The sequence below is a fragment of the Aedes aegypti genome, chromosome 1 (genome assembly GCF_002204515.2).
Source record: "Aedes aegypti strain LVP_AGWG chromosome 1, AaegL5.0 Primary Assembly, whole genome shotgun sequence".
Taxonomy (NCBI): Eukaryota; Metazoa; Arthropoda; class Insecta; order Diptera; family Culicidae; genus Aedes; species Aedes aegypti.
In genome coordinates, this window is record NC_035107.1 from 276,550,715 (window position 1) to 276,578,422 (window position 27,708).

Consider the following 27,708-nt stretch of genomic DNA (forward strand, 5'->3'; position numbering starts at 1 on the left):
ACGATGTAAATAATGTTTGTGGCCATTACATAATAGGATAACAACTGTTTACATCGTGCTTATAGGTCTTTTCACAAGACGTTTCAAATCAGCTGATCGGGAAGCTCTTTGAAAGTTCTTCTATGGAGATGACAGTCCCGTGATAGCACCGGTCCTCCACCGATGTGAACAAATGCAAAGACGGACCTGTCACATGAAAAGGCCTATACGCTACCAGTTGGTGGCAGCAGCAAAAAGTACAGACAACAACCTTCCGAACATTCAGTTGCTCTCATTGGCCGCTGAGCGGTGACACTGATGTTTGTACTCCACTCAGTAATCGCGATACGCTGGATTCTCAAATTTCTCAAACTTCTAAGCGCATGGAGGAATGGTAGTCAAAGTGTCAAAACGTATGGAAAATAATGAAAAACGTAGATTATTAGCAATTAAGAAACTGGATCGTAAAAGAAGTGATTAGTAATCAATCGTAATGGGAATACATAACATTTTGTGTTTACTTCATCTTCCTATTCTATTCTAGCTATTGTAGAATCATGTGGCTGGTTTACTTTCTAATGCAAGCAATAGGGCGTTATTAAAAACTGAAAAGGCAATATAGGGCTCTTTTCAGAGATAGTAAACAAGAAAACCTGAAGCAAAATAAGCACCACCTTTGCTTCAGGTTTCCTTTTTACTACCACTGAAAAAGAACCATCTATTGGCTTTTCAGTTTTGAATATCGCCCTATTACCGTTTTGTATCAAATTCCGAACAGACTCATACTCCGAACACTCAGTTCTTGTTTGACGATTTGGTTGAAATGTTTCGCTGAAATATGTGATCAAATCACAAGGAAATGGTAGACTATTGCAATTCACTTTTAACGTATTCCGATCTAGTTTAGGGAGTAGTGAGAATTCTCTAGTTCGAGGCCAGTAAAATTAGCTCAGATGAACTTGATTGTGAAATTATTCATTTGAGTCTGATTTATTCGTGCTGTTCGGAATTCGGATCTAGGTGTTCGGAATATGAGACAAAATGAAGACAGTGTTCGGCATTTGAATTAAAATGTTGTTTCAAACTTTTACGTAAAAAACAATACTAAACAAGTTTAAATGGACAATTTTATCGACACACCCAATAGCTAACAGTTAGACTTGGCGGAGAAATTATAATTTCCACAAATTTCAGCTAATTTATGCCAACCAGATGGATTTGAAGTCACTGTTGGTCTTAAGTGTTCGGAATATGAGTCGAAACGGTACTTGTATTAGCAAGTGAACCAGTCTCATGATTCCAAAAAAGCTTTGTTGGTAAGCGGGCGAAGTTGACGATTTAGAGATCGTTTGATAATCTGCAGACGTGTTTTGTTTTCATTGGATTTTTTTTTTCTAAAAAAGGCTCATAATTTGTCGAAGACACGATCGTCGACTTTTTCCCTTTGACGGGGACGATTCCTACCCTGCATATCAAGCGTGTGCTAGAATAAGGGCGGTAGTCGCATGATCGATTTCTCTTCATCGATCCATCGGTGACAAGATGCAAGTTCGTTAGTATTTTTCTACTTCGGACCGCTTGGCAGCGATGCTATCTTGCGTCCTGAGAAGAAAATATGCTAACGAAATAGCATCTTGTTACCTTTATTCACAGATCGATGAGGATCGATGAACAGAAATCGATCATGCGACTTACGCCCTTATTCTAGCATACGCTTGATATTAGAATAATTAGCCAGCTTACTGGAATAGTAACAGCTATGTTTCTATTCTGTTGGGGATGTAAATTTAGGACGATAACACCGTTTTAAACATTCTATCACTCTGCTGTATTTTTTTTTTCGGACTGGAATAACTACGCTTTCATAGTTTCCACCTTCCCTATATCCAATTCATCAACGAACCTTGCGCAATCAAACATCATGGCGTGTTGGTTTGGACTTCCAGACTGCGGTCTGATAGAAGTACCTAGTTCCAACCTAGGCCAAACATTAAGCCCCAAAGCAAGCAAAAAAAAAGAAACCTCAATTGCAAAAACGGAATAAAAATCGAATTCCACTGTTCGACTTGACCACTACTGCCCCCACGCTGGTCCTAGTTCTCATCAGTCCACATTCGTTCGTAGATACCCGAGCAGGAGGATTTTTTTATTAAACCGGGATATAGATTTATGCCGACACTTATAGCGACAAGCTATCCATAATATGATTGACGATAAAGGTGAAACAGTCTGGAATCACCTTCTAAGATTGCACGAAAACTTCAAAGGCACAAATCTCGCAAAGAAAGCATCCAACAACAGTGCACTTTTGAATTTGGCTTTATGTACTATCACAAAGCTTAAAATAAGAAGAACAGAAACGTTTGCCAACTATTTCTCCAGTTTAGTGCCTTTGAAAACGTGAGTAGGTGCACAACTCGGCCATTGTGCCGGCCATCTTTGGATTCCGAGATGTTTTACCTTAAATATATGTTACATAGCCACGATACAAATTTGTGTTATAAAAAGCATAAAACGAGCTCACCAGTTGGTAATCCATCCACCTGTATTTTCATAGAGAAATGGTTTTTTTTTCTAAAGTAGTTAAGGGGGCAGGATTCGTCACTGATTTCAGAATTTTCAAAAGAAGTTTTTTCGTTCAAAATCAGGAAAATTTACATGAAAATGTGTTCACTGTATTCTATTCTCCATCAGAAACACAGTGAACACATTTCCATCGAATAATTTTCAGTTTTGAACGGAAAAACTGCTTCTGAAGTTTCGACAATGACAATGATTGCGATGACGGAGCGTTGAACGTTAAATATTTCAATATTTCGAGCAGTCCTGATTATCTCACGGATAACTCAATGAGGTATTTTATTTAACATTATAACACAAAATTGAGGTGCAGACTATATCTGAACAACTGAACACTACCTAATTATGGTATTATACAGAAATAGTGATAGATTGGGGGGAATCATTTGTTCCTGCTCGGGTACTCAAGGTCCATTCCAGTACAGCTACTAGGGACGTTGACGACGAAGAAAACGACAACGACGACGACGTCGAAGAGCGCAAGCAAACATTGTGCAAATGTTAGGAAAACGGAAAGTTTAATTAAATTCTTGGCCATGGCCAGGGACTTACCTCCGGAGCTGCCAGGCCGAGTACCAGCTCGTTATAATCGTTCACCATTTTGGTAACGTGCTCCACGTCGGTAAATAGTTGCTCCTGCAAGTAGAAACAGTCGGACACGGACACAGTAGTTAGAAATAGGTACATATGGGCAAGGAGAGCAGTACACTGAAACCTCTATTTACGTAATGGGTTGGACTATAAGCATTAAAGATCATAGGTGTTTGATCTGACGTGAGCATGAAATACTGCTTATCTTCATGATTTCTAATAGCTGTACTCCAAGTAGCTCGTGAATTCAAGAAGACATACATTAGTTTATCGTGGAAAATTTAGTCATCTCTAAGATATTACATTGGCCTAACATAATTACGTAAATGGAATTTAAGTGAACAGACTAAACGTAAATTGAGATTTCAGTGTAGTAGAAGAAGGCATCAGCCAACTGGTTAAGTCCCCGACAGATGGATGAGCATTGGTCCAGCCGGGGAAGGCAAAAAATATGTGAGCTTGTCAAAAAATAGCAGGAAGAATCAATTGCATGTGTGGTTTTCTGGTTTTTTGCTTCCTCTCAGACTAGAGCTTTTGATGGCTGACTAACGAACCGATAGGCTCTATTGCTGGTAGGTGCTTGGCCGAAGTATTGTTTTTTTGGGATGCAATGGACGGTAGCAAGACGATTGATCAAAAGATTCGAGCAATTTGGACACGTCTGAAACAACGATTGGGCAGTTTGTTGTCTGGCTTCCTTCGAGTGGATGGCTTTGTCAGTGATTTTTCATTGAGCTAGGGTAGATTCATGTACCGTAGGTTTGAAAAGCACCTTGATTTTGTTTGAATGTTCACGACTGAATTTTAATCAATCTGAATGAACGATTCTCCAGCTTTTTGTGTCGAATTTAAAAACTGCAATCAATAAATTTGTTAATTTTCTAACAAATTTCTGTTACTAGGATAACGCTTCGCATCGGTTCACTTATCTAACGGATAGGAAAAATCATCATTTTATGCCGATAACCCAAAACAGCAAGAGTCCCCAAACGCCGTTTCTGGCAATAGTCGTGTCACACCTGGCCATCCTCACAGCAATAGCATGTAGCATTTTTCATCGACATTATGTGAATTCATGAGTAGCAACCAAACTACGTCCACAGATGGCAACTCCCGGCATCCGAAACGTGATACGGTAATAAAGCAATAAAAAATGAAGATGATGTCCCACCCCCGTTTTGATCGTTATGTCATTCCAATTCAAATCGAATCGACAGAACCAAGAAGCGGCAAACGAGAAAACAAGAAAGGATTCTTCGAGTGGACTTGATCTGGGGGGGCATCCCCCCAGAGGGTGGTCCGCTTTTTGATGATGTGTCCAGCGTGCGTGTGCCATTTCGATGTCAGCGACGAGGCACATTCTTCGCACGGAGCTGCCATTCTTCATTGGAATGACCGAGGCGAGTTCGATTGGGAAGGTGGTAAGGGTATGCGATAGACAATTTTCTACGTCTAGAGATTCTCAAAGAGCTCCCAAGAATACAAAAAGCATCTTCAGAATGCGTTCTAATGTATTTGGACAAAAACTAACAGGATTTTTGGAGGAATCTCTGACAACATTCCTGGACGAATATCTGACAGGATTCCAGGAGGAATATCTGGCAAAATTCCTGAAGGAATCTCTAACAGGATTCCTGGAGAAATCTCTGACAGCATTCGTAGAGGAATGTTTGATAGAATTTCTGGAGGAATCTATAACAGGATTACTGGAGAAATCTCTGTCAGGATTCCATGAGGAATCTCCGACAGGATTCCAGAAGGAATATCTAACCGGATTTATTATCCTGGAGGAATCTCCAACAGGATTCCTGGAGGAATCTCCAACAGGATTCCTGGAGGAATCTCTGAGTGGATTCCTGGAGGAATCTCCGATAGGATTCCTAGAGGAATCTCTGACGGGTTTACTAAAGGAATCCAGACAGGATTCCTGGAGGAATATCTGATAAGATTCCTGGATTAATCTCTGACAGGATTGCTGGATGAATCTCTGATAGGATTCCTGGAGGAATCTCTGAGAGGATTTTCGAAGGATTCTCTGACAGAATTCCTGGAGGAATATCTGATAAGATTCCTGGATTAATCTCTGACAGGATTGCTGGATGAATCTCTGATAGGATTCCTGGAGGAATCTCTGAGAGGATTTTCGAAGGATTCTCTGACAGAATTCCTGGAGGAATCTCTGACAGGATTCCTAGAGGAATATCTGACAGGATTCCTGAATTAATCGCTGACAGGATTCCAGGAGGAATCTCCGACAGGAATCCTGGAAGAATCTCTGACAGGATTCCTGGAGGAATCTCCGACAGGATTCTTGGAGTAATCTACGACAGGTTTTCTGGAGGAATCTCTGACAGGATTCCTTGAGGAATCTCTGACAAGATTCCTAGAGGAATCTCCGACATGATTACTGGAGAAATCTCTGACAGGTTTCCTGGAGGAATATCTGATAGGATTCCAGGAGAAATCTCTGAGAGGATTTTCAGAGGATTCTCTGACAGAATTCCTGGAGCAATCTCTGATAGGATTCCTAGAAGAATCTCTGTCAGGATTCCTGGAGGAATCTCCGACAGAATTCCTGGAGGAATCTCCGGCAGGATTTCTGGAGGAATCTTCGACAGGATTCTGTAAATATCCTCTAGCTCTCGTTCGATTACTGGCAGCCATATTTATTCACTGCAATGTAACTCGACTTGCCTCATCAAGGATCCAACACTATACTGACTGGTCAACACCAAGTGTCGGTCCATACACTCACCGTCATGGCATACACAGCCACATTACGGACGTAGCACACGCATACATTTGCACTGCAACTTCGTTATGCTAGCGTTGCATGTGAGGGGAAGGACATTGAACGTGTTAAGCTCTGTGTACCCCACATTCTCCCTCTTCCCCGAAAAAAAATAATTAGACGTACAAAAAGTAACAAATTTACTCAAATCTGAGTTAAATTCATTCATTATGGCACTCCCATAGAACAACCCACAAATAAGTCAAACCACATTGTTTATGAATAGGTACTTTCCGTTCCATCATGGCACCAATTTTTACTCTGTTAAACCGTTTCCACCGCAAGAGGTCTGTACTATATATCCTCAAACTTTGTCAAACTCGACAAAAACAGTTCGACTTTTTTCCATAGACCATGGGGTCCAAAAGCCCTGTCCAATTTTAATAACAAATGCTCAAGTTCAGGCCAAGTATATTCAATTTTCAAACACTTCTCGTTGATGTACGTCCATAAATCCCTTTTTTTTTGGGGTTTTAGAGATTTTGTCACCACCCTTGGACCAAACTAAATTTTGGATGTATTCTGTTTTCCCTCTTTTAAATCAACCACAGAGCAAAGGTTACGCTTCTGTCGCTATTCATCGACCAACTTTTTAAAGGTCGATTAAATTATGGTACACTGATAAAAATATATGGTAATCTAAACCATTACTGTTTGTTCAATTCTACTATGCCAAAAGATAGTGGAAATGATCACGCTTTTTGGGACATTTACTACGTTTTAGTTCAGATAACTAAGGCATCCTAACTATGCGCATTGTAGCCCAAACCACACTTCGCAGTTAACTCTGGTGCCAAAATAATTCATCACGATCTGCAAGTTAGCAAAAAAAAAAAATCTCTAAATTAAGTATTTTTATTTCGTTTTGTCGTCGCTGGAATTGTGGAATTTTCAAATCAAATGAAACATAATGTTGGGTCCATTATTAGATTATTTTAGGTTTAGAATAACATGATTGTTTTCTAATAACGCAGGAGGATACCATTGAAAACAGTAAAGCGATTCGGATGAGCCATGGGAGAAGTAAAGGAACAAGTTGCCAACATCATTACAAGTCGAGGCTCTTCCAGTCGGCCATACAAAGCAAAATTCTGCCTTCATCCCGAACTGCTGAATTGATAGCGGATGATCTAATCTGCCTGCTAATGACGGTAAGCTCAGAGCTAAGTGCCACGAAGAACGGTAGAGGAGACAGATCTACACCACCAATAACGCCACCCTTCTACCACCGGTTCAGCTAGCTTCATCTGTAGCACCAACATCACCCTGGCCACCAGTACCCAACCTCAATAGCGATGCATCACGAGAACCTCCGGAACCGCTTGAAACCATTCCACCTCCTCCGGTTGGTCCCGGTGGATTCATGACTCCTGGGAGCTGCTATGCACTACGATCCCACACAAGGCGATAAAGCATGCCATCTCATCAGGCGGTGATCTCTAGGCTTTCACCCTCCGGACGGGAATCTGTGGATCCCATCGGCGAAGTCCTGCAGCAGTTGTTCAGCGTTCGACGCGGTGGTGTCCCGCAGCTGCAACAGCATCAGATGCAAATCCAGTTGGAACGGTAGCATGTTACCTACCGAAACTAGGAGCATCTTAAAAAGAACATTTTGATTGAAAAGAACTTTCATATTATTATGAACCGTTTGTTCTCCTACAGCACACTTTCCCTAGTCAAACAGTGCACATTGTTGCGTCGTGTAATTTTCTCCGCGCGACACTTTTTCTCCCGGTTCTGTACACTTGTGTTTCCTCATACTCGTAACTAAATGTCTATGTTTCTTTTAAATAAACCTATGTTGGATCAAACAGTGAGCGTATGCATGCCATAAAACGTTTGACTTTTACTGTGCGCTTTGTTTTCAAGTTGCCCGTGAGAGAGAGCGAGACAGCACCAACACACGGCGCACAGTTAAAGTCAAAAGAACAAAAGAATTTATGGCACGTACAGAGGCTCATTATCTTATCAGTTGTCAGCCCGCCACCAGATGTCGATCAAACCTCATTGCATGCCATATGCAGCGTACAGGAATGAGAAAAAAAAACAGATGTTTGTCTTGATGTCAAATTATTCTAACTCATCGTTGATTGACTTCGATCTCAGGCACTTGTTGTCGTTATTGAATCCATCAGATATTTTTAATCTCCCGCATTTTTTTTTTCTTCAAATAACGGATATACTTTACATGGTTCTCACATTCGAAGAGACGAAATATTGAGGACCTTTCTGTCCCCGCAAATTTCGTACTGCATCCAAATTATAATGTCAAAAGTTGATTTAAAAAAAAACACAAAAATTGCCAAATTATCATTGTCAACAGTATTTGCGACTATTTATACCATTTTCCAAAACTTTATCATCAATATTCTACTTTTTCACGCAGGAACATATCGTTGCGCTGAACGAATGCAATAGAGAAAAGATAATGTCATTCGGTTGACCCGTTCTCAAGCCAATTTGTGGCATATACAAATTTCAGTTTTTATCAATACAAATCGATAGAAAGTTTAACGAAAGATCACTGTTCCTTTATCTCAGAAGCCATCCTGTTCTGGTTTTCTTTACAAACTCTACAACTACATTTCCCAATGGGGACCATCGCCCATGGACCATGGATCATGTGGCTTGCGAGCACCTTACATCAAACCGTTTTTCTAACCACAAAAGGTTGGGAAAACAGTGCCTTAGAAGCTCCATATTAGCAAAAACAACTACTGGGTGGTTTACCTTACACAACACAGATTCCATTCTTGACTGATGTCATGACACGTTCCTTTAATCTGGATAGCTTTCATTACGCACCAGATTCAGACGGTTGTTCTGGCACACTAATTTTCCCAGGCGGTTCATGAAGTTTGTCTCGACACGCCATTTTCTTGGAAGGTTTCCATTACAATTTCATCTCTCGGGTGATTTTCATTATGCACCCTATTAGACGGTTTTTATTACATGCTTTCTTGAAAGGTTTTCATAACACTTCCGTTCATTGCACTTCCATATTACACGTATTCAGCGGTTTATTTTGTATGCCATTTCCTTGGAAGATATTAATTACACTTCAATATCTCCGCTGGTTTTTATTATGCACCCTATTTGAAAGTTTCATTGCACATCCTCAGCTGTTTTCATAACACGCAATTTTTGTGTTTGGGTTTCGATACACTTCCATATCTTGGGTGGTTTTCAATACGCACCCTATTTGACGGTTTTCGTTACATGGTATGGTTTTCGATACACTTCTATATCTCGGGTGGTTTTTATTACGCACCCTATTCGACGGTTTTCATTACACGTCTTCGGCGGTTTTCTTTACTCGCCATTTTCTTGGAAGGTTTTCATTACACTTCCATTTCTCGGGTGGTTTTCATTACGCACCCTATTTTTCTTTCAGGTTTACATTACCCATCCATGCGTGGTGTTCATTATTCACCGTTTGTTTTTTTTTGTTTCCTCGATGCTCCACTGTGGACGATTGTTTCGTTCCTTCGCACCTTTGTACTGATTTTGGGGACTACGTTCCCATTTCAAATGCAGTTCCAAGTGATTCTTTCCGCTGTTTTGCTGAGGGAAATAACAACAAACATGAATGATCTCCTGGCAGGATCGCCAATGTAAATATCCTCTAGCTCTCGTTCGATTACTGGCAGCCATATTTATTCACTGCAGAAGAATCACTTGGAACGCCAGCCGGACTCTCCCAATGTAACTCGACTTGCCTCATCAAGGATCCAACACTATACTGACTGGTCAACACCAAGTGTCGGTCCATACACTCACCGTCATGGCATACACAGCCACATTACGGACGTAGCACACGCATACATTTGCACTGCAACTTCGTTATGCTACCCGAGCAGAAGAAAATAACTACTGAATACCAAATTGAGGTATTCCATACCAGATGATTTCCAATACTAAATACCTGAATGAGGTATGAATTAGCCCTGCATAAGAGGTAAAATACCTCAAATAATATCTCAAGCATATTCTACGAACACCAAACTGATAACTAGATCAGGTATTGTAATACCTCAATAATACTTGATGGATTTTCATATAAAAATGAAATTTTTCAATTGTAGTTCAATACCTCCAGCAGACCTCAATAGCTGTTTAATACCTCAATGAAGTATTTTTAATTGTTTTAAAGATTTTTTTCAATACCATTATAATACCAAATTGAGGTATTGACAACTGAACAATACCTAATTTTGGTATGATACCAAAAACTGGTATGCATAAGTTATTGGGGAGTTATTTGTTCCTCCTCGGGTAGCGTTGCATGTGAGAGGAAGGACATTGAACGTGTTAAGCTCTGTGTATCCCACAGATTCCTGGAGGAATCTCCGACAGGATTCCTAGAGGAATCTCCGACAGGATTCCTAGAGGAATCTTCAACAGGATTCCTGGAGGAATCTCCGACAGAATTCCTGGAGGAATCTCCGACAGGATTCCTGGAGGAATCTCAGACAGGATTCCTGGAGGAATCTCCGACAGGATTCCTGGAGGAATCTCCGACAAGAATCCTGGAGGAATATCCGACATGATTCCGGGAGGAATCTCTGACAGGTTTTTTGGAGGAATATCTGAGAGGATTCCAGGAGAAATCTCTGACTGGATTCCTGGAGAAATCTCTGAGAGGATTTTCGGAAGATTCTCTGACAAAATTCCTGGAGGAATCTCTGATTGGATTCCTGGAGGAATCTCTGATTGGATTCCTGGAGGAATTTCGGACTGGATTCCTGGAAGAATCTCTGACAGGATTCCTGGGGGAATCTCCGACAGGATTCCTGGAGGAATCTCCGACAGGAATTCTAGAGGAATCTCCGACAGGATTACTGGAGGAATCTCGGACAGGATTTCTAAAGGAATCTCTGACAGGATTCCTGGAAGAATCTCCGACTTGATTCTTGGAGGAATCTCCGACAGGATACCTGGAAGAATCTCCGACAGGATTCCTGGAAGAATCGCCGACAGGATTCCAGGAGGAATCTCTGACAGGATTCGTAGAGGAAAATCTGACTGGATTCCTGGAGGAATCTCTGACAGGTTTCCTGGAGGAATCTCTGAGAGGATTCCTGGAGAAATCTCTAAGAAGATTCCTGAAGGAATTTCTGACAGGAAACCAGGAGGATTCCTGGAGGAAACTCTGACTGGATCCCTGGAGGAATCTCCGACAGGATTCCTGGAGGAATCTCTGACAGGATTCCTGGAAGAATCTCTGACTGGATCCCTGCAGGAATCTCCGACAGGATTCCTGGAAGAATCTTTGACAGGATTCCTGGAGGAATCTCCGACTGGATTCCTGGAGGAATCTCCGACTGGATTCCTGGAGGAATCTCTGACAAGATTCCTGGAGGAATCTCTGACAGGATTCCTGGAGAAATCTCCTACAGGATTCCTGGAGGAATCTCTGACAGAATTCCTGGAAGAATCTCTGACAGGATTCCTGGATTAATCTCTGACAGGATTCCTGGAGGAATCTCCGACAGGTTTCCTGGAACAATCTCCGACAGGTTTCCTGGAGGAATCTCCAACAGGTTTTCTCGAGGAATCTCAGACAGCTTTCCTGGAGGAATCTCCGACAGGATTTCTAGAGGAATCTCCGACTCTGACTGGATTCCTGGAGGAATCTCTGAATGGATTCGTGGAGGAATCTCTGACTGGATTCCTGGAGGAATCTCTAACAGGATTCCTGGAGCAATCTGTGATAGAATTCCTGGAGCAATCTCTGACAGGTTTTCTGGAAGAATCTCTGACAGAATTCCTGGAGGAATCTCTGACAGGATATCTGAAGCAATCTCTGACAGAATTCCTGGAGGAATCTCTGATAGAATTCCAAAAGGAATCTCTGACAGGATTCCTGGAGAAAATTTCTGACAGGTCTCCTAGTGGAATCTCCGACAGGATTCTTAGAGAAAATTTTGACAGGGTTTCTGTAGGAATGTCTGACAGGATTCCTGGAAGAATCTTTGACAGGATCCCTGGAGGAATCTCTGACAGGATTCTTCGAGGAGTCTCTGTCAGGATTCCTAGAGGAATCTCCGAGAGGATTCATGGAGGGATCTACGACGGGATTACTGGAGGAATCTCCGACAAGATTGCTGGAGGAATCTCTGACAGGATTCCTGAAGGAATCTCTGACAGGATTCCTGGATGAATCTCCGAGAGAATTTCGCGTGAATCCCACGAAATTTAGTTTGACGGAATCATTCAAAATATCGCATACCCTTATCCGGAGGTGGACATAATGGACTACATTAATTCGAATGAGACGGGTTCAGAAGAAAGAGGTTCGGCACAATCTTAAAGTCCAGCTGTGTGATAAAATTGTGGTTTTCTTGGTGTGGTCGGTGCTTACCTTTCGCATAATGGCCGTCCTAACGACCGGGCTGAGTGAGAATCCCAGATGCTCGAACTGCTGACCTTCGCTGATGACGTCGAAAACGTCTGGAAGAAAAGAGGGAAAAAAATAACGGTGGAGACAATAGAATCGTTTGAGCTAGCAGCGCGCTCTCCCGGTTAGAGGCCCCACATGAAGTCAAGTGGGTTATTGGAAATGATAATCAGTCTCCGGTGAATGGTACCACTAGGGTAGAGCTTATTTCCAATAATCTTTCGTTGTCAAAAGTTACTAAGTGAAAAATGATCATCGGGCTTGAAATAACATCATGTGAAAAAATAATTTTTTGTTAGAGGTTTGGCGAAGGTTTGCATTTTTTTCTATTTCAGTGAACTTCTCTTTATTTTAGTATGCTTTTCAGGCTGTTTTGATGATTAAGAAAGATTAGGACTATCAGGACTCTAAAATCATTTAAAACAAAAAACAATCTGAAACGCATACCATAAATATGAATTGTTTGCCAACATAGCGAAAAATGCACTTACGCCTTTTGCACCAATTCTAAAAATTTCATTTTTTCATTTGTAAATTTTCCCCGCGAAAGATTTTTGGAAATAAGCCCCACCCTGTGGTAGCACCGTTTCAAAACTGCACAGTCAGTGTTCTGGTCCCTGCTTACGTTCAGGACCATGAAGCAGGATGTTTTTCGAGTCGTTTCGAGGACTTACCGTAGGAGAAATTTACGGCGAACTTTAGCTTGTATTCAATGAGCACCGAATCCCCAATCACTTCGCGCCAAGTCGGTAGCTTCTTCTGGGTAACTGCTGACACCATCACTGGAAGACAACGTGGAAAGAGAGGGGCAGGGGTAAGTAAAGCGAAAACGGTGATGATAAAAATATATCGCTCAAAGGGTTGAAAGTGAACCCCTAAAGAGTCATTGAGCAATGACTCAGCAGCAGAGTTTCGTCAATGAAGACGGTTGAAAGAGTCGTCAGCCTGCCAGGTGCAAGAATGCCAGGCCATTTTATTGGATGTCTTCGAGAAGCATGTAAAAAATTCTTCACTTGACTTCGCAATCGAATTGTACATATTCTAGATAGAATTGTAGCAAGTTTCAAGAGACGCTTTCCAGCTTCTGAGGGAGGAGCGTTTTAGCTTTTGGAAGAGGAGCTTTTGAGCTTCTGAAAGAGAAGCTTTCAAACTTCTTGAAAATGAAATTTTTAGTTTCTTGAAGAAAAGCTTTCCAGCATCTGCAAGATAAGCTTTCCAACTTATGCTAGACAAGCTCTCCAGCCTCTGGAAGAGAAGCTTTCCAGCTTCTGAAAGAGAAGCTTTCAAGCTTCAGGAAGAAAAGCTTTCCAGCTTCTAGAAGAGAAGCTCTTCCAGCTTTGGGAAAAGCAGCTTTTCAGTTTTTGTAAGAGAAGCTTTCCAGTTTCTGAAAAAAAATCCAACTTCTGGAAGAGCAGCTTTTTAGCTTTTGGAAGAGAAGCTCTCCAGCTTCTGGAAGAGAAGCTTTGCAGCTTCTACATGAAGACCTATCTTAACACCTGCCATCCCTTACCCACTACTATAAAATCTTTGGTTCTTTTGAGTTGTCTGCAGAAAATATCTTTTTCCCCCTGTTGCGCTGATTCTCAAAACTTACGCTGTGCCTGTTTGATCTTGAACTCCGCTGCCGGAGTGAGCATCGCCGTCCCGGACGAGGACGAAGCTCCCTGCGAGGGTGTGTTCCGCGACGCTCGTACCAATTTTTGCGCCAACGTCAGTTCAGGATTTTGCGATTCGGGACGATTGACGATCCAGCGCACAGCCGTCACTATGTTGGAATACTTGCTCTTCTCACCTCCGGACATCAGCGCCGATGTACGTCGAGAATTTGCCTCCTTCTTGGCCCGCGCAAAACGCTTATCCTCCTCCAGTTCTGTGCATTGACGGAATCAATTAAATATTTAAACCCAAAATCCCACCCCGTTTCCGTCATACCAAAGATGGACTCGCAAAACTCCAGCTTCAGAATGTTTCGTCTCAGCACCGAATTCACCGTCCGGGTTGCGTAAGCCAAAAACTGCTGGAAGTTTTCCTTCTCATAATCCCGGATGTTCTTGACCAGCATCAGATACTGCCGGAAGGTTGTTCGCTTCCGGAGGGCTTCCTCTTCGGCACTGGTCATGTCACCTCCGCCACCCATGGGAACCAGAGCTTTGCTGTCCCGCGCCGCATCGATTGACCCTGCAATGCTTTTTGGGGAACCTTCGTACTGACAAAACATAAACAGGTTAGGAATATAGCTCCCGATCCCTTCGTCGGCCACCACACAGTGCTTCCTGTGGTCTTAATTCGTGATCGAAATTGATTTGCTTCCGAAAAGTTGGTTTTAGAGGGTTGATGTCTTCAGAGAAGTTTTTCTGGTTATAAAAACTTTTCTTGAGTAGGTAAATATTGTTTGTGTGAATTACCCCTGGCAGTGAGATAATTTTTCACTATATTACTAAAATGAATATACTCCAATAGTGCATTTTGGGCAAAGCTGTAGCTAATTTCACTATATGAACATTTCGTTTTAGTTACATTTTTGTTCAGATATTTTTGAATTTGTTTGTGTGTTACAAAGGTTGTTCGAATCGATAGAATAAATGATTTTCTTCGGAAAACATAAAAAAAATTCTCTCAATGTCCGGAGCAATGTGATATTTAATGCTAATAAAACGACTTATATTATCTATATAAATAAAAGTAGAATGGTGTTTGTATGTCACGAAATGGCTCAGGAATGGATCGACGAATTTTTAATAAACTTTCACAGTTCCATTCCATTTTTATTTATATAGGTTACAACGGCACAAAGTTTTAGCTTGCGTATAAAAAATATCGAAAACTGGGGATTGTTGTGCCGTATTAGTTCGAATACTTCATACTTTTTTATGAGAACGTGAAGAAAAAACAATAACAAGAATTCAAAATTAAGGGTGTATATTTTTTTTATTCTTAATTACTATTATGAGAAACTATTAGAATTGCTTTGCCTCTTGCAAATCCATTCAACATTAATAACAGTACTTTATAATACAAAGTATTTGGTAAATATTAGGAACGGTGCTCCTCAGACCGTTATTATCTGATAAACCTCCATCAGATCTAAGCTTATCAGTCGTTTTCTATGGCTAAGCTGCGTGTTTGGGAAAAAGATAAAAAATCGTTGGGCCCATTTTGAAGTTACTCCTTTTCGAAGCTATAAGTCCACAACATCAAAAGAGATCAGTGATATTCAATCGATTTATTGTTTAATGTGATTGTCCGAAGAAATACAACATGAAAATTCAGGTTACAGTCGGTTTGTCATGTGAATTATAACTCGTTTTGAATAACAAGATCGATTAAATTTAGAAATACGCCCAACCAACAAAAGTACTAATTTTAAATAGTTTCAAGAGGTATTCTAATTTCGTTATGCTTGTTCAAAAGCTGCTAACGAAAAACTGTTATTACATTCCTCAGAAGTTTTTCACATCTTACTTATTATTCATAGGCTCAAATTCAATAAAACATTACGGAGCTAATTTAATCTATATAAATAAAAATGGAGTGATGTTTGTATGTCACGAAATGGCTTCCGAACGGGTCAACCGATTTGAATGATTATTTTTCTGTTTTGTTCGTCAAGGGTTCCGACGTGTTTGTGTGTATAAAAATCCCAGGATATTCACCGGGAAAGTCGGAAAAACGAGCGTGAACGGAACTGTTATTTTGTACAGGACGATCCATAGCGTTTTTCAACAGCCTACTTAATGGCAAGACGAAGTTTGCCGGGCCCACTAGTATTAAAATAATTAAGTTGACTAGAACACTCATATTTAACATTTTTAACTTCACTTCAAAGTATTCTGTGTGCAGCTATCCGGCTTTCTTTGCTGCGCCTTCCGTTTAGATTTCGATCTTTTTGACAAAGTCTAATCTTGTTGTACAGTATATCTTAATCAATGTAATTTCAGTGTAAGACGTGTGTGAATGAACTTGAAGAGCTAGTTTCTTCATGCCTCACACAAGACGTTTCAATTTGAGCAAAGATCGTAGCTGAAAATTGAAATATTCGAGATTCAACAGCTACAATAAATATTTCTTTGAATGTTTTCATTTCAATTAGCCACACCGTGTGCCTGTCAAGTTAAGAAACACCAGCTATAAGCAGCAAAAGCAGACAAAATATATAAGGCTATTTCTTGGTGTGTTGTTGAAGTTGAAAATATTTTTCGAGTTGTTTGTAGGGTCGATGTACCAATAGCCGCATACCGTATAAAATCGAAATTTGTTAAATTCGTATAAAATCGAAATTTGTTTGTATTTATTATCGCTTGTGCCACTATAGGAATACATGTGCCTATGATAGCACTATTTCTAATTTCAATTCCTATAGTAGCACTAGCATTACGGCGTTGGCAAAATACTAATCAAAACCGTATTTTTACAAAACTTTTATATTTTTCCTACAAACTGAGGATCAATAGCTTTCGTTTGGTGTAAAAAAGTTCTTAATTCATCAATTATTTCGTATAATAAAAAATAGTTTCTCTCAGTAGTGCTACTATAGGAACAATAGATTTACTATAGGCGCAAGGAAGCACAAATTTGAAGCAAAACTAATTATTTCGATCATTTTTCGAACAAAACCATGCTGTGTATCAATGGTACTTAGATAACTACCCAAGTAACCATGGAGCATTATATAATGCATTATATAGCATATATAATGCAGCTGCATTGCCGTAAGCCTACCATTAAAGTAGTTCAAAAGTGGAAAAAGGCACTTTTACAGTTAAATTAATGCAAGAAGGACGATGAAGCAATGAAGCAACTTATAAAGTAATATTAATGCACCAGTACAATTTATAAAGTGATGTTAGTGCATTGATACATTTGTAATGTAGGGTTAATGCTTTATTGCTTGACAGCTCTTGAAATTTGTTGAATAAAAGCAATGTTGCATCAATGTTGTTGATATGCAGTAGAATACTTGCAATGTTATAATGCTTGTGATTACTTGGGTAGCTCCTGACCTTCATGTCAAACAATATTTTGAAAAGATTCATAGCAAAACGGTCATTAAAAGCCACAAGTGCGACTATAGGGGACTGTCCACTAAGGGAACACCGACCCTAACTAAATATACGATTAGTCTCTAATTTTTAAGACAAGCGGTCCAAGTTAGGATCAGCAAGTATATTTGCAACGATGTTTAATGCCATAGAACATAATCAAAATGGATGCTTATACTTCTCATTATTTTGTTTTTAATTTTTTACTGCTACTCACTGTATCGTTATTTTCCCTTCATTCAATACACTACACTGAATTTACGATGGTTACAAACTTTGATATACCTGCAAGACTTGGTAGGATAGCTACCCGCAACCAAAAACTTAAAATCAGGAAACATTATTCAAAATGTATTTGCGCATTGTTCTACATACAACATGTAGCCATGTGTTTCTTGTGAAATGTATTGAAACGTGAGTACATGGATTCACCAAATTATTCAGAATACTGTGCTATAAAAAGTTAACATGACTGAACTGGCTCCGTAGTGTCTTAAAGCGCTTGAGCCTACAAAAACTCACTATATGCTAAAAACACTTTTATTACATGATATTGCAATTTATCATTAACAATATTTGAACATGGATAACGATATTAAATACTTATATGATCTATTTGTTTCGGACGAGGTTCCGGAGAACCTTCAAAATCTTGGTCCTTGCGGCTGACCTGTACGTCTAACAGTGCCAACTTTACGGCTGGCCGCATAAGAACTCCATCACTAGTATGAAACTTTGCGCTCCTAACCTGACCATCCTTTCCGCTGAACACTTCGATGATTTGGCCTCTCAGCCATCCATTCCGTTTGTTCACGTCGACTACAACTACTACGTCTCCTGGTGCTAGTGGCTTGGTCGACTGGAACCATTTAGTCTGCCTGCTTTATGTTGACAAGTACTCGCGAATCCATCTCTTCCAGAATTGATCTGATAGATACCGGGAGAGTTTTCAGCCGTCCCTTAGAGTCCAACCTTCCACTGTAAACGCTGTCCTTGGTTGAACAATCCCTTGAGTGCCGTTAAGAATGAAATGGTTCGGCGTCAGTGCTTCCTGGTCAGCGCTAACAGTTGTCTAGAGTGGACGACTGCTTCAGCTTCTAGTAATACTGTCTCCAGAACTTCATCGTTTGGGTGACGAGAGTGTTCAGCTACGGCCACTATTGCAGCCTTGACGGAGCGGACCATCCGCTCCAAACATCCGCCCATGTGAGGCGCAGATGGCGGATTGAAATGCAACGTAGTCTTGGCGTTTGTAAAGGTTACTGTACAATTCTCGTGTATGGTCTGAATCTGTTCTGATAGCAAGTAACTGGCTCATTTGAAGCAAGTGACGTTGTCTGGGGCCCTCTGCGACTCACGAATCGACGAATTGCCATCACGCAAGACTGAGTCGTTAGACTATGCACGGTTTCTAGATGCACTGCACGGACAGTAAGGCATGTGAACAATGCAACCCAATGCTTTATCAAACTAGGACCCTGTTTCACCATTATTGGGCCGAAATAGTCAACGGCGCGCCGGTATAACTAAATGCACGGATGTGCGAAGGAAGTCGAACTACTGAGGAGGTGCCATCATTGGTGCCTGTGGAGCAGCCTTCTTGACACGACAATGTTGGCAATCACTGGCGACTCGCTTGATGACCTGGCGCAACTGTCGAATCCTGAAGCGCTGCAGAAGTTCGTTGAAGACAGTGTACATTAGAGTGATGCAAATTTTGAAATGTTGGCTCCCCTATGCTTAAACGATTTATATTATGGTGAATAGCATCCTCCCAAAGTTTGAAATGATTCGGAATAAATTTGACTGTGCACAAGCCATTTGAAGTTTATATGGAGATTACTATGGAAAACGCCAACTTTTTGTGTTCAGGCCTCTATCTCTTCGAAATAATATTTTATGGAAAAGTGAACAACCTCTGCTCATGTGAAATCCTTTAGCTACAACTTTGCTGAATACCACATTTTGATAGGAATTAAGGCTAAATTGCTATTCTTAATCATAAACTGGGTTTGCATTTTACATGCTTAACCAACTGTTCGGCAGGCAACAGTGGTGCTCCTGGCGGGTAGAATAGATCAAAGTAATCCAGGCTACTATGTTCTACAGCAAAACAGCAGTGTTGCTCTGAAAGTAGTTGAATGATCATCTCAGCATGGTTTAGACTTTGTTATCACTAACAACAAATTATTCTTACGTCCCACCAAAATGTGGTCTTCGGCAAAGTTGTAGCTGGGAAGATTTCACATGAGTGTAGTTTGTTCATTTTTTTTAAAAACTTATGATTACGAGCAGTTAGAGGACTGAACACAAAAGGTTAGTCTTTTCCATAGTAATTTCCATAGAAACTTCAAATGGCATGTGCACAACCAAATTTCTACCAAATCACTTCGAATTTTGGGAGAATTATTTTCATCATAATTGACACCGTTTAAGCATAGGGGAGCAAAAACTTCAAAATTTGCATCAGTCTAGTGTACATATGCAAGAAATGTCGATGATAGCTGTCAACCAAGAGACGGGTCAGTACATAATCCTTTGGTAGAGTTACCGGGTATTTAGTTTCAAATGAAATCGATGGGGCGTTAGAGATCCTGCTATTCATTCTGATCAAGTCTACATCGTCCATAAAGGGAGATTCTTGATACAGCTCACTACTTGTATCTAGCTGCATTGGCGCACTTCAATCCTTGATGTTGGAAAACCTGTAAACGTTGATAGTTTGCGGAGGTAGTTTCTGGTGGGTATGAAGAACAATGTGCATTTCTTCGTTAGTGTTCCAGCTTTTCCCGACTTGTATTGGCCATTCCCACATCGGCTAATAAAGGAAAGATTCACCTATGTACTTATCAACGACAGTTCGCTTCCAAGTTTGGTCCACTTCCACATTTTGTGGTGTCATCAGCCACGTTCTGCTTCGAAGGAACATGATACCACGTCATACCGGGGATCGAAAAGCGACATCACCAGTCACAGAGCTTGTCGGTTGGTCGGCGTAACTCCCAGTACCAGAAATTTATTCAAGTCTCCTTTCAACGTGACATCGAAGGTGAACAAATCTTCGGTGGACCTCCAAACCATCCCAAGTACACGCTCGATGTGCGATGAATCATCCAAATCGAGCGACTTCTTCTGCAATCAATCCATTTCACCTAACTGCCTCAGGACTTCTGGTTAGTTGGGTAAAAAAGATGCGTATTTTGAACTCGTTATTAACCTGCTTCTTCGGTGGTGTCTACGCTGTCGAGATAGTCGTCCACATTTCCGTATTTCCAGAGTAATCCGGTTTCAAAGCCTTCTCTAGTTCTGCGGGCTCGGGCTCGGTTATCGTCTGCAGACTCGATTGGAGTAGCCACTGCTGCTTTTTCGACCGCAAAATACTTCTTCATCGGATCGTGCAACTAACGATTATCTGCCTGTTCCTCTAACGTGTGAACTTATAATTTTTCAACTGTCACAGAGTTACCAGTTTGCTTCCCATACACGCACCAGCCCAGTCGACTCTTAACTGCCACTGATTCGTTCATTCGACAGCTTCGTTGTAGCTACTCAGCGGGAGGCCCTGTGGATGTGGGTAGATCTCCTGTAGCTCCTCGTTATGGAATGTCTGAATGTAAATGAAGTTTTTGCACTGTACGCACGTTGCTTAACTGGTATTGATTTTTGTGTCCAGTCCCGGATATTTTAACGGTTATTCGTTGTGACATGTCGATCTGTCGATTGTCGATCTTTTGATGCAAAACTGGGCTTCGTAGCCGTGCGATTAGCGGCGTCAGTCATTTAGGCGTATTGTGCTACGGAGTGTGGGTTCGATTCCCGCCCAGCCGAAGAAAATTTTTCGTCAAACGAAAAATTCTTCACTGGTCCACTGGTCGTTCCATGTGCCCGTTGTCTCATGTTAGTTATGTTCAGTCTGTGCAGCCTATGGCTGAAGACGGTGTAAATTGTCTTTTTCTTTTTTTTTTAAACTCTACCAAGATGTAACAAGCAACTTAATCAACTAAATTTGAACCAAGTTATCATGATAAATTTCTTATGGTATTCACAGAAAATGAATAATCATTTGAATTACACTATTTTCTTTTGAATTTGTAAAGTTCTGACTTCAAAAGATGGTAACTTAAAAAAAGGGGTTTGTCCGTAGTGTGTGAGCTCAGATTTGATGGAGATTTTTGTGACAATAACGGTGTAGAAAGCACCGTGTAACGGTGATCACTAGGGTGGCGCATGATGATACACAAAAAAAAAGTTTTATTCCCAAATTTGTTTATTTCGATCTCAGAGGCAACTGTGAAAATCTATTCGGAATCCGTAAACTCTAATTAGGATCAAACAAGCTGGAAATTTCTAAGGAAAAAATCTAACAAATATATGGGTAAAACTGGTCAAACTATATTTTCTACCTTCTTTTAGGTACAGTGAAGTCAATAAAATTCTTTTGTTGGTGATTTGGAGATTCTCCTATCAATAGAGAAGAGATGAAATCAAACTAAAAATCTTTTCGTAAATAAACAAAAAGTTACTGGAAATCTGAAACTTTCCAGCCACTAGAAAAAATCTCTCCAGCTTCCGGAAAAGAAATTTTCTAACTTCTGAAAGAGAAGGTCCTCCAGCTTCTGGAAGAAAAGCTTTTCCAGCTTCTGAAAGACAAGCTCTTCCAGCTTCTGGAAACGAAGCTCTTCTAGCTTCTGGAAGACAAGCTCCTCCAGCTTCTGGAAGATAAGCTTTTCAAGATTCTGGAAGAGAAACTTTTCCAGCTTCTGGAAGATGAGCTCTTCCAGCTTCTGGAAGATGAGCTCTTCCAGCTTCTGGAAGAGACGTTCTTCCAGCTTCTGGAAGAGATGTTCTTCCAGCTTCTGGAAGAGGAGCTCTTCCAGCTTCTAGAAGAGAAACTCTTCCAGGTTCTGAAAAAGAAGCTCTTCCAGCATAAGGAAGAGAAACTCTTCCAGCATAAGGAAGAGAAACTCTTCCAGCATCAGGAAGAGAAACTCTTCTAGCATCTGGATGAGAAACTCTTCCAGCATCTGGAAGAGAAACTCTTCCAGCATCTGGAAGAGAAACTCTTCCAGCATCTGGAAGAGAAACTCTTCCAGCATCTGGAAGAGAAACTCTTCCAGAATCTTTTATCTTCTGGAAGAGAAGACCTTCCAATCTTTGCAAGAAAAGCTCTTGCAGCTTCTGTAAGAGAAACTCTTGCAGCATCTGGAAGAGAAGTTTATAAAGCTTCTGGAAGAGAAGTTATTCCAGCTTCTGGAAGAGAACCTCCTCCAGCTTCTGGAAGAAAAGCTCTTCTAGCTTCTGGAAGAGAATCTCGTTCAGCTTCTGGAAGAGAATCTCTTCCAGCTCCTGGATGAGAAGCTCTTTCAGCAACTGGATGAGAAGCTCTTCCAGCAACTGGATGAGAAGCTCTTCCATCTAGTGGAAGAGAAGCTCCTCCAGCTACTGGAAGAGAAGCTCCTCCAGCTACTGGAAGAGAAGCTCTTCCAACTTTTAGAAGAAAAGCTCTTCCAGCTCCTGGAAGACAAGCCTTTCCAGGTTTTCATATAAAAATAATTTACCAAAGTTATCGCATACTCACACTTTTGACCAAATATTTCATTACTCAAAAGATATGAAAATTGTAACTCAGCCCTTAAAATTAAAAAAAAAGTTTTAAATATACATGTTATAAACGCTGCAGAAATATTTGAATATATTACAGCGCAAAAATTGCAGTTCGAGAAAAAAAAGCGCCCAACGTTACCCAATATTCTATAGATGTACTCCTTCAAATGCATACCTTAAAAATTTGCCCCATGATTGTTGATGGAATGTGAAACAGTCGATTTTTCTGCATTGAATAACAAATAAATAAATATGAGAGATAGAATCTGAACTTCTGAAAAAAAAAATGTGTACTTTATTGATTTGAACAACTTTGATTATTAATAACTTTATAAATTATATTGTAGATACTTTTCAATTTATTTACTTAAACAAAATTGAGGTCAAAGAAATTGTTTATGAAAAATGTTGTCCCTTAGGAACATCGGGATATCTTCAACGCTAGATGAAAAATTGTCATATTCAACACAGATTCTGTGAACAGACGTGCTATTTCAATAATATGTGATAAAATGGTAGATAATATAAACAAATATATATCGCGGGTTGAAAAAATACTTGTGTCAGAAATATGATACAACCGGTAGCGGGATTGAAAAATCCCGAAAAACTTCTCTGAAGTAATCATGCTACTAAAATCAACTTTTCGGACGCGAAAGTAATTTCATCTCACATCAGGAGAATCAGGAAGCACGGTGCGGCTCGGGACAATAAATTGTCAACAAACCTCTTTGAAAGCTGTCATGGATTTCCGGATGAAGGAAAGCAAGGACCGGGCCCAGAACACCGAACCGACGTGGCGCGGCTGATTTCGCTGCAGGGGTGGGTTGCTTTTGTTTCGCTGGATGAACAAAGTAAAATAGAGGGTAGAGAATAAAACAATCAGCACAAAAAAAAAAAAATGGTCCAAATAATATACCGGAGGGACGAAGGGAGGAGTGGGTGACGCAAAAAAAAAAACAGGCACCAAACAGTAAGCAGATTATGAAAATTGCACCGTAAAAGTTTTGGGAAAAGTCCGGAAAAATAATACCGCTGAAATAGTGGTGCCACTCGCGAACTTTGGAAACTTGGATGCTTTGTATCCGCAGGTAGGTCCCACAATGTCCCACCTGCCTAGTATATACGGATTCACAGAGTGCAGTGAACTGAAATGTGCGCAGCTTGTTTGGTTGTATTTATTGGATGGGAAAGTGCTTTTACGGCTTTTTTCCGCGGGAATGGTGAATTGTTGTACGTAGTTAGTTGTTGATGCAAAGTGATGGAGATTTTGTTTTTCGACGGAATGTGACGGCCGTCATACATCCGAAAGCTTTGTTACGGCATCATTTCCAGTTTCAACGGAAACCAGATGAACACAATTTAGAAACTTTCGGCACGTTTATTTGGAAGTGTTTGTATGCATGGGAAAACAACGGGCTGGAATTGCCTGCCAAAAACAAAGCTTTTGCATTACAGAGGCATTCATAACAATGTTTTTATGGTATCATACGTGGATTTACAGACTAGGAGGATAGTATGGGGTTTTATTCAATAATTGCCAAGAGTAACTTTTTGTATGACATATTTTAGAGAGCAAAAGTAGGATTGTTGCGCAAAGTGAATTCACGGTTATTCTTCAATTATTTAAAATGGTTCATTTACAATCGTGGTGATTTTTGCTAATTAGTGAGTTCAATAAGCTGGCCAAAGAGCAAGTAATGGCGCTTAAGTCTAGGCATATTTCAGAAAAAAAAGTTCTTGTTGGAAGTTCTGGAGGCATTCGTCAATAGAAAGAATTCTTGTACGATCTTTGGAAATTTTCCAATGCTATGTTCAGACTACGGATTTGTATCATTATACAATCGGTTTTCGTGATCTTGGGTCAATATCTCGTTTCTTGAACGTTATATTTCCATATATTTTTGACAGCTCCAATATTACCTTTTGAATGTAATATTTTAAATATCATGATCAAAACTGCTTGAAGGCAAATTTTGCAGCAGCCCTGCGGGCATTATAAATGTTTGTTTTTATTCTTGTTCTGATTTTTTTTCTACTCGGAACTTCCGGAGCCGAAATGCTGGATCCAGTTGAAAGGTAAATCTGGAGCTCTAGAGATTACTACAGGAAGTTCTTCTGAATAGTTCTCCAGGATACCTATATAAATAAAAATGGATTGGTGTTTGTATGTCACGAAATAACTTGAGAACGAGTGATTGGACTTACATTATTCTTTCACTGTTGAATTCGTCCAGGGCTCCAGGTGTTTGTGCGAAGAAAAAATAAAGAAAGTCTTCGGGATAGTGGGGAAAACGGGAGTAAACTAATCTGACATTTTCTACACTTGCATAGTGTTTTTCAACAGCCTACTTGATGGCAAGACGAAGTTTGCCGGGACAACTAGTATATAATAGTTCTTCTAGTTCTGAATAGTTCTTCAGGAATAGTTCAGCTATGAATTTCTTTTAGAACTCATTCGGAGATTCATTGAATTTTGCTCCGAGAGTTCGTACAAGTATTCCTCGAGGAATTCTTTCAAAACTTCCCTCGCAGATTTTATAAGGAATTCTCTCGGTTATTTATGTAGTGAATCTACTGCGATTTTTTCCAAAAGAATTTCTTTCCTGTAAATTCCTTCAGCATTTCCTTTTAGATTTGTTCTCTGAATCACCTTCAGGCATTTTTTGTCAAAAAACTACTTGAGGTATTCCTGTAAAGAATTACTTCAAATGATCTTCAGAGAATTATTCTGAAAATTCATCAAGGTTTTTTTCAGAAACGATTGGGGGACATCTGGCAGGAAATTCTGCAGTGAACTTCTCAGGTATTTTTGCCAGGAATTGCCATGTGAGTTCATTCCATAATTCACTTATAAATTCGTTCCGATTTTCTCTGGAATTTTGAACAAAGATTCGTCTGAGAAAATCTTCAGGTGCAAATCACAAAGGAAATCACAAGATACTTCGGAGAAACTCCTAGAGGATTTTACAAATAAATTTCTAGAGCAAATTCCTTAGGTACTACTAGATGTACTTCGAAATTTTATCCAAGGATTGTTACGGAAATGCTTCAGGGAGCTACTCTGGTAATTTTTTTCAGAATTCTTTCAGAGTTTCTCCAAAATATTGTTCCGAAAATTCTTTCAAGTACTCCTCACGAACTCTGCCATTCTACGCACATTTGTATCGCGATGCATAAGGTTTACATAGAACATGGAACAAGTAGGCATAGAAGGGCAGAACTTGTGTAAGAATTCTTCCAAAAACTTCATCGGAAATTTTATAAGGAATTCTTTTAGTAATTTCTGTATCTGAACTATTGGGAGTTCTACAAAAAAAAGTTTAAGCGACAATTTTGGGAGCTCCTACAGAAATTTTCCCTGAATTTTTCGGTGCATTTCTACAGAAACTTGCGTCGCTTTTCGTGAATGTCGTGTTGTTCTTACGTTAGCACAAATCACACAAATTGTTAGTAAGGCGGAACTCTGAAAAAAAAAATCAGAAGAATTTTTAGAGGAACTTTCAGAACAAATCTTGAAGGAATGACAGAATTGAGAATACTTCAGCAGAAAATCAACTTTCAGGGAAACTTTCAGGTAATTTCGTTGCGGAACCCATAAACCCATATCTTCAAGAACTTCTGGAGAGTTTCCAAGCAGAACTTCTATAGGAAATTCTAGAGAGAAAGAAAAGAAATACCCAAAGGAGCCTTCGAATTAACTCCTTAATGATTCTTGTAGAAATTCCTACAGAAACGTTGAGAGGAACTTTTGCAAGAAGTACAGGAAGAACTTAGGGAAAAAAAACTTTAGGAAAACTTTCCGGAAGAACTTCAAGAGAAACTTCCGGACAAGGATGGAACAAAATCACCTCTAGCGACTAGCAATATAGTATTTGAATGGTCTAAGAGGGCGGTTGCTCTTGCAGAAGCATGATTTGAATAGCTCATCACGCGCGCATAGTAAGGATAAAAGCATCTGATGCACTGTTTGTCGCGGGACAAACAGTTTGTCGGATGTTGTAACAAGCCGCGATTAACATGAATCAGAATGCGTTCACGGCATAATTTTTCACCCAAACCATACCCGATTGACATTCGAATCTTAAATGACATACCACAAGGCAGATCGTGGAATAAAAACTTAAAAATCCCCAAAAGTTGTGACTTTGGTTTGCGAACAATTGATCGTTAGCACACATGTCGAGCAATTCATTTTTCGCGGAGCGGAATTTGTTGTTAGGACTTGACGACTAATGATTAATCGTTGTTGCTATGATCGCACGATAAAGAACAACCGCGATGCATCATTTATTTTGTCATGATCACTAGATTTCCATCCTTGCTTCTGGAGGATCCGGATAAACTTTACCGCCACTTCAAGAAGAAAAGAAACTCTGCGGAAGAACTCCTAGTAGATTTTCCGGGAAAAAATCTTAGAAGATGTTTCGGGAGAACTCCTATAGAGGATCTTTTAGATAAACTTCTATAGAAATTTCCGGGGAGCTTCTACAGTCACTTCCGGAGGAAATACCCGAATGACCTTCTGGAAGTACTTCCGTAGGAAATATCAGTGAAACTGCCTCAGTTACTTCCGGAGAAACTCATACGAGAACATTTAGAGGAACACCTTCTGGAACCTTTTGAGGAGCTACTACAGAAATTTCCGAAGGAAATCCTACAATAATTTTCGGAAGAACTTTACGGGAACTGCTAAAGGAACTCCCAAGGGAACTTCCAGAGGA

The 27,708-nt window shown here is 40.2% G+C and overlaps 1 protein-coding gene across 1 annotated transcript in view; it reads right to left on the minus strand.

Moving 5' to 3' along the window:
- The window catches only part of LOC110674134 (dynein heavy chain 10, axonemal), a 363,130-nt gene that overhangs the window by 232,297 nt on the left and 103,125 nt on the right, over positions 1 to 27,708 (minus strand). Inside the window, exons 16-21 of the mRNA XM_021837893.1 lie at positions 23,712 to 23,825; positions 14,274 to 14,547; positions 13,936 to 14,211; positions 13,016 to 13,123; positions 12,306 to 12,394; positions 3,112 to 3,195 (exon numbers count right to left, since the gene is read on the minus strand). Coding sequence (XP_021693585.1) covers positions 3,112 to 3,195; positions 12,306 to 12,394; positions 13,016 to 13,123; positions 13,936 to 14,211; positions 14,274 to 14,547; positions 23,712 to 23,825 — 945 coding nt within the window. The remainder of the gene's footprint in view (positions 1 to 3,111; positions 3,196 to 12,305; positions 12,395 to 13,015; positions 13,124 to 13,935; positions 14,212 to 14,273; positions 14,548 to 23,711; positions 23,826 to 27,708) is intronic.